The sequence below is a fragment of the Sinocyclocheilus rhinocerous genome, unplaced genomic scaffold (genome assembly GCF_001515625.1).
Source record: "Sinocyclocheilus rhinocerous isolate Xijiao unplaced genomic scaffold, SAMN03320098_v1.1 scaffold203, whole genome shotgun sequence".
NCBI lineage: Eukaryota > Metazoa > Chordata > Actinopteri > Cypriniformes > Cyprinidae > Sinocyclocheilus > Sinocyclocheilus rhinocerous.
The window spans coordinates 926,062-938,218 of record NW_015644353.1 but is presented as its reverse complement, the minus strand read 5'-3'; the positions used below and the strand labels follow the sequence as shown (position 1 = coordinate 938,218).

The following is a 12,157-nucleotide window of genomic DNA, read 5'->3' as shown; positions in this document are numbered from 1 at the left end:
CTCACTCACTCACTCACTCTCACTCACTCTCACTCACTCTCACTCACTCACTCACTCACACAGACACTCACACAGACACACACTCAAACACACACTCAAACACACACTCAAACACAGCGAGAGCTCAGTGATTCCTCCAGTCGGGCCAAAGGGAGTGACACAAACAATCAGGAGTGTGGAAAGCCAATTTCCCCGAGCGGCCCGCGACATTATCGCACTAATCCAGAGAAACGGAGCCGGTGCATGATGGCCAGTGCTGGGAAGGTTACTCTGGTTACTGTAACGCTAACCTATGTAATAAATTACAGATTATAAAACGGAGCGTGAAGCCGTGGTTTACAGTGAATTTATAACAGCTAAGAGGGTTTTATGACAGGAAACACTGGCATCTAACAATGCCGTGGAAGAAAAAAAAAGAAAAGCATATACAAAAACCCAAATAGGAAATAAAACAAGTTATGGAATAAGCATGTGTCCTATTCTGTGTCCTGAAACATTGGTGTCTCATATTTTAAAGCAGTCAATGCAATTCATGAAAGAAGTCAATTAAACTATGAGAAAGCAATTTAATATGTATCTAGATTAAGGCACCGATGCGCCGGCGCTGGATTTGAGAGTCCAGATCTGCCAGCGAACCCCGGAAAGCTTCAAACCGGGACTCTAGTGGCTAAAAATAGAGATGAAAGCATTGAAAATATATCCTGATCAATTATTAAGCATGCCTGAATATACAGGCGACAATCTGAATATGAAAATGAGCTTCAGTCGCTCAATCCTCTGTGTGTGTCGCTTTTATTACACAGTGATGATGTTACGTCCGACTGAGAATCAAGAAGAGGTTCACCTGCTGGAACTAAATGATTCTCATGGATCTTCAGAACGCTTCTGAAATACTGTGACTGTTTCCTGAATCTAAAACTGTGTTTCAGTGAGGTTTCTGTGTGATCTGACCGTGACCGAAGATTAAGACTGGACACAAAAACATTAAACATAAAACACGTCTTTCTATCGTGTTTTCATCGCAAGCAAAAAGCACACAGCGTGAGCAGCGCAGTCTGATTCACTAATGACTCTTCAGATTGAATCAGTCTGAATCAGCTCAGTGAATCATTCAGAGTGATTCTTGACTCAAAGAATCTCAGTCACATCCATCTCCAAATAAGGGTTAGATTACGTTAAGTTTTAGGATTCGTATTCCAGAGTTATTATTTTTAACTAAAACTAAAACCATAATAAATAAAACATATTTTGTAACTTGAAATAAAAAAAGTTTTAACTGAAATAAAAATGTAAATCATTAGTTGCCAATGCATTTTTATTGATGCATTTTAACTTGATGAACTAAAATAACAACAATAATAATAATACTATAAAAATAATACACAAAAAAACTAAAAATACCCCCCCCCCAAATACAAAAACTACAAGTAAAACAAATAAAACTAATGCAAACAACTGATACTAAAATAAGCGTCACATTCACAGCAGTTTTGTTGGAATAAATAGTTTTTAAAAAAAGTATGCATTTGGCAGATATACTTTTCTCCAAAGCAACTTAAATTGCATTCATTTTTATAGGTTTATGAATTCACTGAGAGTTTTCATGATTTAACGCCATGTCAGCATCAATTCTATTTTCTACATTCATGGCAAAAACAATTCAGTTGCATCACTCAATCAATATCCTTTCATTTTAATGTTTACAATAATGTAACAATTTTGTCTTAAAGTCAACTGCTGTACTTTTTGAACTACAGGAACATTATTAATCATCACGTAAACTGCTCATATTAAGCAGAAGACATTGTCATTAATTTATCATTGTTATTGAAAAATAAGAACAAAAGATACACATTACAAATACACAACATACAAATAAAACAAACAGTGCTTTCTTTTTTTTACAGCCCTAAGCTTACTGGATAGCTAAGACCATCTAAACACACTTGTCAAACCTAAACCCACTGCATCAGACGACTGCTTAACTAGTCTCACATCACTTTTTCAACCAGAGTACACGGGTCTGTTACCACGGTAACACACCAGCGCATGGAAAGCATGCACAACTACACAATGAAGACGAGCCGCTGATCTGAGAGCAGCAGAAACAAACCTAACCGGTTCTGATGATGTGCATCACACACACGTGCTTTAAAGCCTTTATTTGGCTTTCTGTGATCTACTGAATTCTTCAGATTCAGATGAACCTGCAGGAATGAGAGGAGTGGACTCAAAGCCCGCGTCTGATTGGCTTTGGCATATTACGTAAAACAACAGCAGGTTAATTATTGAGCGGTTGGTTACACGACTGATAAGATGACGGCTGGTCAAAACCCAATAAATGAAAGTGTGACCCTTCATAAACCTGCTCATGCAGATCAAACCGTGAGTGCAGCGTTCAGTAAAAAACACCACTATTTCTGTCCTGTTTGGCAGTAACAACAAAACAATGTTTAAACATCCTTAAAACAGGTTACATTTACTCAAGAAGCAAAACTGCGTAAAGATAATACAGATTTCAGAGAATATACTACATTTGTTTTTGTTTTGTTAAATAGCTAATTTTTAAGCATCACAGCCTTTAACATCACAAGTTTGTTTATATGCTTATTTATAAGTTTATATGCTGTTAAAAGAGATATGATGATATAATGTTAAAAAAACAATACTATCAGATTCACAGCAGAGTTTTGTTGCATATATAAAAAAATATATATATAATAATAATTAATAATTTTTTTTTACCTGCATTAAAGATTTGTATTTTTATTAGTTCATGCATTTCTTAGGAACATGCCAGTGCCGACAAAAAAAAGGTTTAAACATCCTTAAAATGATTTATACTTAAGAAGAAAAAGTGTTTTTCTAACTCAGGTTTAAAAATATTGTTTTAAAATGGCTTTTTTTTTTTAAATTTCTAGCAAAAGCATCTTGTTAATGTTATGCTTAAACCAAGAATTTTTTTTTTTTTTTTACTGGAAAACAAGACAAAAACCGATAAAGAAAATTATTCTTTGGTGCAACAACACTTTTTTTATGCATAATCATTTTCTATTCTTAACTGTCTTAATTCATTTTAAATCAATTTTTAACTCGTTTTAAGTTTTTAAATTCCTTGTTTTTATTGTTGTGATTATTTTACTTTCTTTTCTGTAAAGCACTTTGAATTACCATTGTGTAATGTTGAAGAATGTGAATAACCAAACAGTTGCTGGTCCCCAGTTTTTTTCCCTATTAACAATTAATGACAGAAATTACATTTGAATTAAATAAATTGGGTGAACTATCCCTTTAATGACAGTCGGCAGCATGTTTAGTACTGTCACTTTAAGAGCTAACATACAGGCGAAACTCACCTTAAAGCACATGCAAATAATGTACTTTTGTGATTGCAAATAAGAGCAGTGTACAGTATCTTGAGACGGAGGCGCCAGAACTGCAGATGTTTGAATGTGCGCTGTAGCACGATACTACGATATTTCTTCAAAAGCAGATCGTGGAGACATTTTTATTGTCCACAATCAAAAATCGTCATATCGCGCACCGCTTCATTGTGTATGAAATGTGCTATATAAATAAACTTGCCTTGCCTAGTTTAATAAAAGCATGCCATCATGTGTTAAAACAGCAACTCTGAGGTAAATGTTAGTCTGGTTAACGGCTTGCAAAAGCAAAAACTTTTTGGATTATTAGCTGGCTGTAAGACTCAGTTAGGAAATATTGTGCTGCACTTTGTAACTTACAAACTCAGCAGAAAAGATAAAACGCATTCAGATGCAAAAGATTGTTTATCTCACAACACAGACTCTGAAAACTTTCTCAGAATTGCAAAATATAACAACTCTTACTTTTTTCTCAGAATTAAGAGTTTTCATCTTGCAATTCTGTTTTTTTCCCCTTTTTGTTCCATCTCATAATCAAACAAACTTTTTTTTTTTCAAAATTCTGTTTATATCTCAAAATTCTTATAGCTCAAGAACTGAAATTGAACTGAAAAAAGAAACAGTCACAATTATCTCTTCAACCAAATTTTTAATCCAATGGTAGAAACAGGCTTCTATAGATATCAGATGTAAAAGCACAGGTTAAAGCAAGAAATTTAGTAAATAAAGCATTGCATTGCAAATGTGTTTAGATGCATGTGAGTGAGTGAGTGTGAGAGGAACCGTGAGCGGTTGCATCATCTAACTAACCAGTACAACCAGACTAGTTAACCCAGATCTGCTATTTACGTCGCTTAGCGTAAATGTATGCAAGCTTGAGCTTGCGTTAGTGACAGCTCACAAATCCACAATAAATTCAAAACTGTCATGCAACTGAAAAGTTGTAGCTTGTTAAACTTCTGCTGGACTACAAAACTAACAAACTCAAATCACGCTTTTAAATAGCAGCCCTTTTAAACTCCAAGAAAACATGACTATAATCACGCAGACTCTCATGCCACGTCAATCCGAGCCTCCAGCGACTCAATAACACTCTCATGCACGGGTCAGCATGTAACATCTGTATCGACACAAAACGCTTCTGATGCATATTCTATCATGCATGCACACTGATGAATATTATCGCTGTTTTGATGTGATCAAGAGCTCTCTTAACGCTTTCGCGTTGCTGTGCGCTATAATGCGGTCATGCACGTATAAACTCACCCTAAATAGTTGTCTCAACGTCAGTGTTAACATGGTAAAGCCACCCAACTTCTCCGGTTCCAGCAGGTTTTTGCGTTCGCACGTTTTTCGTCCGTCGCCTAAATGACAGCAGCGGATTGACGATAAGCGCGAGTGCTCATGGGAAATGTAGTCCTGTCATAGACGCGTCAGCTGCGCAGTCGGGACGCTGGACTACAAACTGACGTCAGGACTTACATAAAACCTGGGAAATGAAGTGTTCCTTGCATCTCAATTTATCTGTCATTTTATGCATTTTATGAGTCAATTGCATTAGATTTTATTATTTATTTCCTTTTTTCTGGTGTTTAATACAATTTATTTCAGTATCACTAAGATACTATTATAGTTTTTTTTAAATAAATATTTTAAATTTGTTTATATTTTTAAATCTTAGTTTTAGTAATGTTGTGCTTTTGTCCCGTTTATGTGCCTTGTATTTTTTTAGGCTAACTATTTTTATATTTTCTACATCAAACTAAATAAAAAATGAGAAATTTTGCCTTGGGAGCTTGAAAACAAAAATTAAGTTTAAGTTTTTATATATATTATTTCATTTCAGTTTTTAGTTATTTTATTTTTTATAATGTTTTAATTTTAGTTTTCCATGCAATCTCTCAATTAACGTGGTTTCATAAAGGTTGCATGCATAGACCAGTAATTATTTAATATTTGCTGATTATTTGCTGAACTCTCAGACAGAAATTTACAGTAAATTGCGGAAACGAATGCTTGCAATTAATTAATTGCATCATCATTTATAGTGGCATTAATTAAATACACTATAGTTTTTTATTTCTAAATTGTAAATAAAACAGATTATTGGAGTATGTTTCACAAAAAATACTCACAATAGTTCACATTTGATTTAGAGTTACTTGGCATTTCAATGTAATTATCGGTGAAATCACTAGAAGTTTAAATTGTACACCTTTCTTCCAGTGTAACTGCATTTATTTACATACGTGTTCATATTCTGATATCAGCTATCACAAGAGTAACATTAATGATATACTGTATATAAATATATTGTCACTTTTGTTTTTACTGGAATTTTGTTTTTATGTCAAAATAATTTAACAGGAAAAATACCCCAAAAATCCCACTCCATGAACACAAACACATACTTACCATCAATCAAATAACTAACAGCCAGCAATTAATATTAAACGAGGCATGTTTTCTCTTTCAGCATCTGACCCTAAAAACAAACTGATTGTGTAGAGAAAATGCACTTTTTACACTATATGCACAATAATTCACCATGGTAAAATAATCTTAAATAAAATAAATACAGTCAAGCATCATCAATCATTTGATAATAACAGCAGGTCAGGCCGGTTAGATTTAATTATTTATTTGTGATACATTATTTACACACAATGTTCCGCATGTATGCTATACACATCATCAAGCAATACTTTATTCACAGAACTGTTCGTTCGGTGCTTGACTTTAAAAACAAGAGAATCATTCTCGAGTCTCTTCAAGCTTTATTCAGAGCTAGTGAATAGATAAGCTATGTCTTTAATTTCATAATATATAAAGGTAGGGTGGATAAGATTCTGTTAAATACATTCCTTTGGATCTGTTCATTATTCTGCGGTTTGTGCTCAAGTGTTCTGAACATTAAACCTCTGTTTATCCTGAAAGCTTTGGAGCTTCTGCTGATGAATCTTCGGCCGGTTAGATTTAATTATTTATTTGTGATACATTATTTACACACAATGTTCCGCATGTATGCTATACACATCATCAAGCAATACTTTATTCACAGAACTGTTCGTTCGGTGCTTGACTTTAAAAACAAGAGAATCATTCTCGAGTCTCTTCAAGCTTTATTCAGAGCTAGTGAATAGATAAGCTATGTCTTTAATTTCATAATATATAAAGGTAGGGTGGATAAGATTCTGTTAAATACATTCCTTTGGATCTGTTCATTATTCTGCGGTTTGTGCTCAAGTGTTCTGAACATTAAACCTCTGTTTATCCTGAAAGCTTTGGAGCTTCTGCTGATGAATCTTCACATGATTCGAATCTTTTCAAAATAAAGGTTCTTTATTCGAATCAATGGTTCCGAGAACATCCAGGGAAACTTATATAGTTCTTTATAGTTAGATCATTAAAATGTTAATATACTGATCTCCTAAAAGAACCAAAAGTGGTTCTTTACTCATAAAAATAAAGGTTGATTGCATTGAGGGTTTCACGAAGAACCTTTAAATCCATGGAAACTTTCCGTTTTTTAAATGTTCTTCAATCTAAGAAAAATCGGTTCTTTTTAAGATCTGATCACTGGAAGGTTCTTTGAGGAACCAAAAATGTTTTGTTTTTTACTGTAAAAAAAATTAAGGTTCTTAATTGGAATCGATGATTCCGTGAAGAACCTTTAACATCCATGTTCTTCATAGTAGAAAAACGTCTTATATCATTAAAACGTTCTTCACGGTCAAAAAAAAAAATGTTTCTTTTAGGAAACGTTCACTGAAATCTTCTTTGAGGAAACAAAAATGTTTTTCTAAGGCATTGCTGCAAAAGAACCTTTTGGAACCTTTATTTTTACGAGTTTAAGGGAAAAATCTAGTGCTTTCAAACGATTAATCGCGATTAATTGCATCCAAAATAAACGTTTTTGTTTACATTATATATGTGTACTGTGTGTATTTATTATGTATATACAAACACACACACATACAGTATATATTTTTAATATTATCGCTGTTTTGATGTGATCAAGAGCTCTCTTAACGCTTTCGCGTTGCTGTGCGCTATAATGCGGTCATGCACGTATAAACTCACCCTAAATAGTTGTCTCAACGTCAGTGTTAACATGGTAAAGCCACCCAACTTCTCCGGTTCCAGCAGGTTTTTGCGTTCGCACGTTTTTCGTCCGTCGCCTAAATGACAGCAGCGGATTGACGATAAGCGCGAGTGCTCATGGGAAATGTAGTCCTGTCATAGACGCGTCAGCTGCGCAGTCGGGACGCTGGACTACAAACTGACGTCAGGACTTGCATAAAACCTGGGAAATGAAGTGTTCCTTACATCTCAATTTATCTGTCATTTTATGCATTTTATGAGTCAATTGCATTAGATTTTATTATTTATTTCCTTTTTTCTGGTGTTTAATACAATTTATTTCAGTATCACTAAGATACTATTATAGTTTTTTTTAAATAAATATTTTAAATTTGTTTATATTTTTAAATCTTAGTTTTAGTAATGTTGTGCTTTTGTCCCGTTTATGTGCCTTGTATTTTTTTAGGCTAACTATTTTTATATTTTCTACATCAAACTAAATAAAAAATGAGAAATTTTGCCTTGGGAGCTTGAAAACAAAAATTAAGTTTAAGTTTTTATATATATTATTTCATTTCAGTTTTTAGTTATTTTATTTTTTATAATGTTTTAATTTTAGTTTTCCATGCAATCTCTCAATTAACGTGGTTTCATAAAGGTTGCATGCATAGACCAGTAATTATTTAATATTTGCTGATTATTTGCTGAACTCTCAGACAGAAATTTACAGTAAATTGCGGAAACGAATGCTTGCAATTAATTAATTGCATCATCATTTATAGTGGCATTAATTAAATACACTATAGTTTTTTATTTCTAAATTGTAAATAAAACAGATTATTGGAGTATGTTTCACAAAAAATACTCACAATAGTTCACATTTGATTTAGAGTTACTTGGCATTTCAATGTAATTATCGGTGAAATCACTAGAAGTTTAAATTGTACACCTTTCTTCCAGTGTAACTGCATTTATTTACATATGTGTTCATATTCTGATATCAGCTATCACAAGTGTAACATTAATGATATACTGTATATAAATATATTGTCACTTTTGTTTTTACTGGAATTTTGTTTTTATGTCAAAATAATTTAACAGGAAAAATACCCCAAAAATCCCACTCCATGAACACAAACACATACTTACCATCAATCAAATAACTAACAGCCAGCAATTAATATTAAACGAGGCATGTTTTCTCTTTCAGCATCTGACCCTAAAAACAAACTGATTGTGTAGAGAAAATGCACTTTTTACACTATATGCACAATAATTCACCATGGTAAAATAATCTTAAATAAAATAAATACAGTCAAGCATCATCAATCATTTGATAATAACAGCAGGTCAGGCCGGTTAGATTTAATTATTTATTTGTGATACATTATTTACACACAATGTTCCGCATGTATGCTATACACATCATCAAGCAATACTTTATTCACAGAACTGTTCGTTCGGTGCTTGACTTTAAAAACAAGAGAATCATTCTCGAGTCTCTTCAAGCTTTATTCAGAGCTAGTGAATAGATAAGCTATGTCTTTAATTTCATAATATATAAAGGTAGGGTGGATAAGATTCTGTTAAATACATTCCTTTGGATCTGTTCATTATTCTGCGGTTTGTGCTCAAGTGTTCTGAACATTAAACCTCTGTTTATCCTGAAAGCTTTGGAGCTTCTGCTGATGAATCTTCAAATGATTCGAATCTTTTCAAAATAAAGGTTCTTTATTCGAATCAATGGTTCCGAGAACATCCAGGGAAACTTATATAGTTCTTTATAGTTAGATCATTAAAATGTTAATATACTGATCTCCTAAAAGAACCAAAAGTGGTTCTTTACTCATAAAAATAAAGGTTGATTGCATTGAGGGTTTCACGAAGAACCTTTAAATCCATGGAAACTTTCCGTTTTTTAAATGTTCTTCAATCTAAGAAAAATCGGTTCTTTTTAAGATCTGATCACTGGAAGGTTCTTTGAGGAACCAAAAATGTTTTTTTTTTTTACTGTTATAAAAATTAAGGTTCTTAATTGGAATCGATGATTCCGTGAAGAACCTTTAACATCCATGTTCTTTATAGTGGAAAAACATCTTTAGATCATTAAAACGTTCTTCACGGTCAAAAAAAAAAATGTTTCTTTTAGGAAACGTTCACTGAAATCTTCTTTGAGGAAACAAAAATGTTTTTCTAAGGCATTGCTGCAAAAGAACCTTTTGGAACCTTTATTTTTACGAGTTTAAGGGAAAAATCTAGTGCTTTCAAACGATTAATCGCGATTAATTGCATCCAAAATAAACGTTTTTGTTTACATTATATATGTGTACTGTGTGTATTTATTATGTATATACAAACACACACACATACAGTATATATTTTTAAAAATATTTACACATTTATATATTCACATTCTTATATTTTATATTATATATAAATATATTTAATATATAAACAACATATTTTTCCTAAATATATACATGCATGTGTTTGTAATAAATATACACAGTACACACACATATATTATGTAAACAAAAACGTTTATTTTGGATGCGATTAATCGCGATTAATCGTTTGACAGCACTAAAAAAAATCTTAAAGGTTTTGCTTCATTTCTCAAATTTACCCAGGTTGTCTTAATCATAATCATATCTTGTGTGCATCTTGAAGTCGAAACTAATTCATGTTCCTGAACGATTCATCGTTGCACGTCGTTCTAAAGAAAATAAAAGTTTGTCTTCATCACCTTCCTTCGTGACTGACATCAAAAATCCATATTTTTCATCCACCTGTTATAGAGACTCTATATTTTCATCATCATCCAAAGCTAGTGAAGACCGATGTATGTTGGCTTGAACTACCGGTTTTCGGGTTTGTGAAACCCTGATCAGACCATTAGAGACCAGATCTGAGCTGGTTTTCGTCTCCATTCTGAAAGACGTAAGCAGGATCAGTAGAAAAACCACGCGTTCCCTGTTGGTCTAACAGTCGACGGATGAAAGCATAAAGAAACCAATATTAAGAGCTGAAGGGATTCGGTGTGATTCTTTCTATATGTGACTCTGGAGCACAAAACCAGTCAAAAGGGTCAATTTTGTGAAATTGAGATGTATACATCAGCTGAAAGCTGAATAAATAATCTTTCCATTGATGTATGGTTTGTTAGGATCGGACAATATTTGGCTGAGATACAACTATTTGAATATCTGGAATCTGAGGGTGCAAAAAAAAATCGAAATATTGAGAAAATCACCTTTAAAGTTGTCCAAATTAAGTTCTTAGCAATGCATATTACTAATCATAAATTAAGTTTTGATATATTTACGGTAGGACATTTACAAAATATCTTCATGGAACATGATCTTTACTTAATATCCTAATGATTTTTGGCATTAAAAAAAAGTATAATTTTGACCCATACAATGTATTGTTGGCTATTGCTACAAATATACCCCAGCGACTTAACACTGCTTTTGTGCTGCAGCACTCTTAAAAGCTTCTTCACAGCGATGCCACAGAAAACCCATTTTTGCTTCCACAAAGAACCATTCAGTCAAAGAACCATCTCTTTCTTAGCTTTTTATAATCTGAAGAACCTTCACAAAGAATGTTTTGATGTTAAAGCTTCTTCTAAAGCATCACCGTGAAGCACCTTTATTTTTAAGAGTGAGGGTCACATATACAAATAAAACACGGATGATAAATGCCTCATCCGAAATACGGATGCTCGCTCTGAAAGTTGTAGTCCGGACAGACCTTCTGCACTAGCTTGTAGTCGATGCTGAAGAAGGAGATGAAGATGCAGATGACTTTGAAGGGTTTGGCGCAGAGCCAGGATGAGTGCGACTGGGTGTTTTCAGTGAAGCAGGTCTGGGATGGATCGTAAAGGCAGGGTTTGGGCTTCTTGGAGCGATCCGTCTTCTCATACTCGACGCGACAGTTGAAGGTTTTGACGTCTTTGGGGTCGATGGTGGATTGGTGCGGCTGGTGGAACTGGATCTCAGAGTGAAGAGGGTTCTGGAGAACCTCGAACTCAACGATTTTGGACGGAGGAACGATGCTCACCGAAATGTTCCCGAGACTGGAGGAGTTGTGCCGGAAGTAGACTGTAAACGTCCCGTTGATGTGGTCCACGATCTTCCCCGTCACCAGAAGGGTGAACTTGAGCGTCTTGACGTTGAAGTAGAAGTCGCCCCAGCCGAAGATCTTTTTAGTCTTCATGGAGGTTTTGAGGGAGGGCTTGCGTTTGGGACGGTAGCCCGTTTGGTCCAGGAGCTGCGACTGGTTTCGCATCCATTCGTAGGGGTTCTGGAAGCTGAAGGTGGGTGGTTTGGGCTTCGAGGGCGTGTGGTCCGGCGTGGAGTATATCCTGGAGGTCTGCTGTGGAGGTTTGACGCCGCCTGACGGAGCGGGAACGCCGTATGGGAGGCTCTTGAAGACTGTGCCGGATGGTCCCTGCTCCAGGTAATCCAGAGATCTGCCCACCTGTTTCTCCAAGCCGTGCACCTGCAGACACACACACACGCACACACAGACACAGACACAGACACACAGACACACAGACAGAGACAGAGACAGAGACACAGACACAGAGACACAGACACAGACACAGACACAGACACACAGACACACAGACAGAGACAGAGACAGAGACACAGACACACACACACACACACAGACACACACACACA

The 12,157-nt window shown here is 34.7% G+C and overlaps 2 protein-coding genes across 3 annotated transcripts in view; both read right to left on the bottom strand.

Moving 5' to 3' along the window:
• The window catches only part of shmt2 (serine hydroxymethyltransferase 2 (mitochondrial)), a 37,484-nt gene extending 29,902 nt beyond the window's left edge, over window positions 1-7,582 (bottom strand). Inside the window, exon 1 of one of the 2 annotated variants that reach the window (XM_016575873.1) lies at window positions 7,467-7,582. In XM_016575873.1, coding sequence (XP_016431359.1) covers window positions 7,467-7,499 — 33 coding nt within the window. In that variant the 5' untranslated portion in view covers window positions 7,500-7,582. Of the gene's footprint in view, window positions 1-4,649; window positions 4,766-7,466 lie in introns of those variants that run through there. The other variant, XM_016575872.1, reaches the window with a different exon arrangement.
• Window positions 7,583-11,146: 3,564 nt separating this feature from the next.
• Window positions 11,147-12,157, bottom strand: part of nxph4 (neurexophilin 4) — a 60,235-nt gene continuing 59,224 nt past the window's right edge. Inside the window, exon 2 of the mRNA XM_016575861.1 lies at window positions 11,147-11,972. Within this exon, the coding sequence (XP_016431347.1) occupies window positions 11,175-11,972 (798 nt within the window). The 3' untranslated portion in view covers window positions 11,147-11,174. The remainder of the gene's footprint in view (window positions 11,973-12,157) is intronic.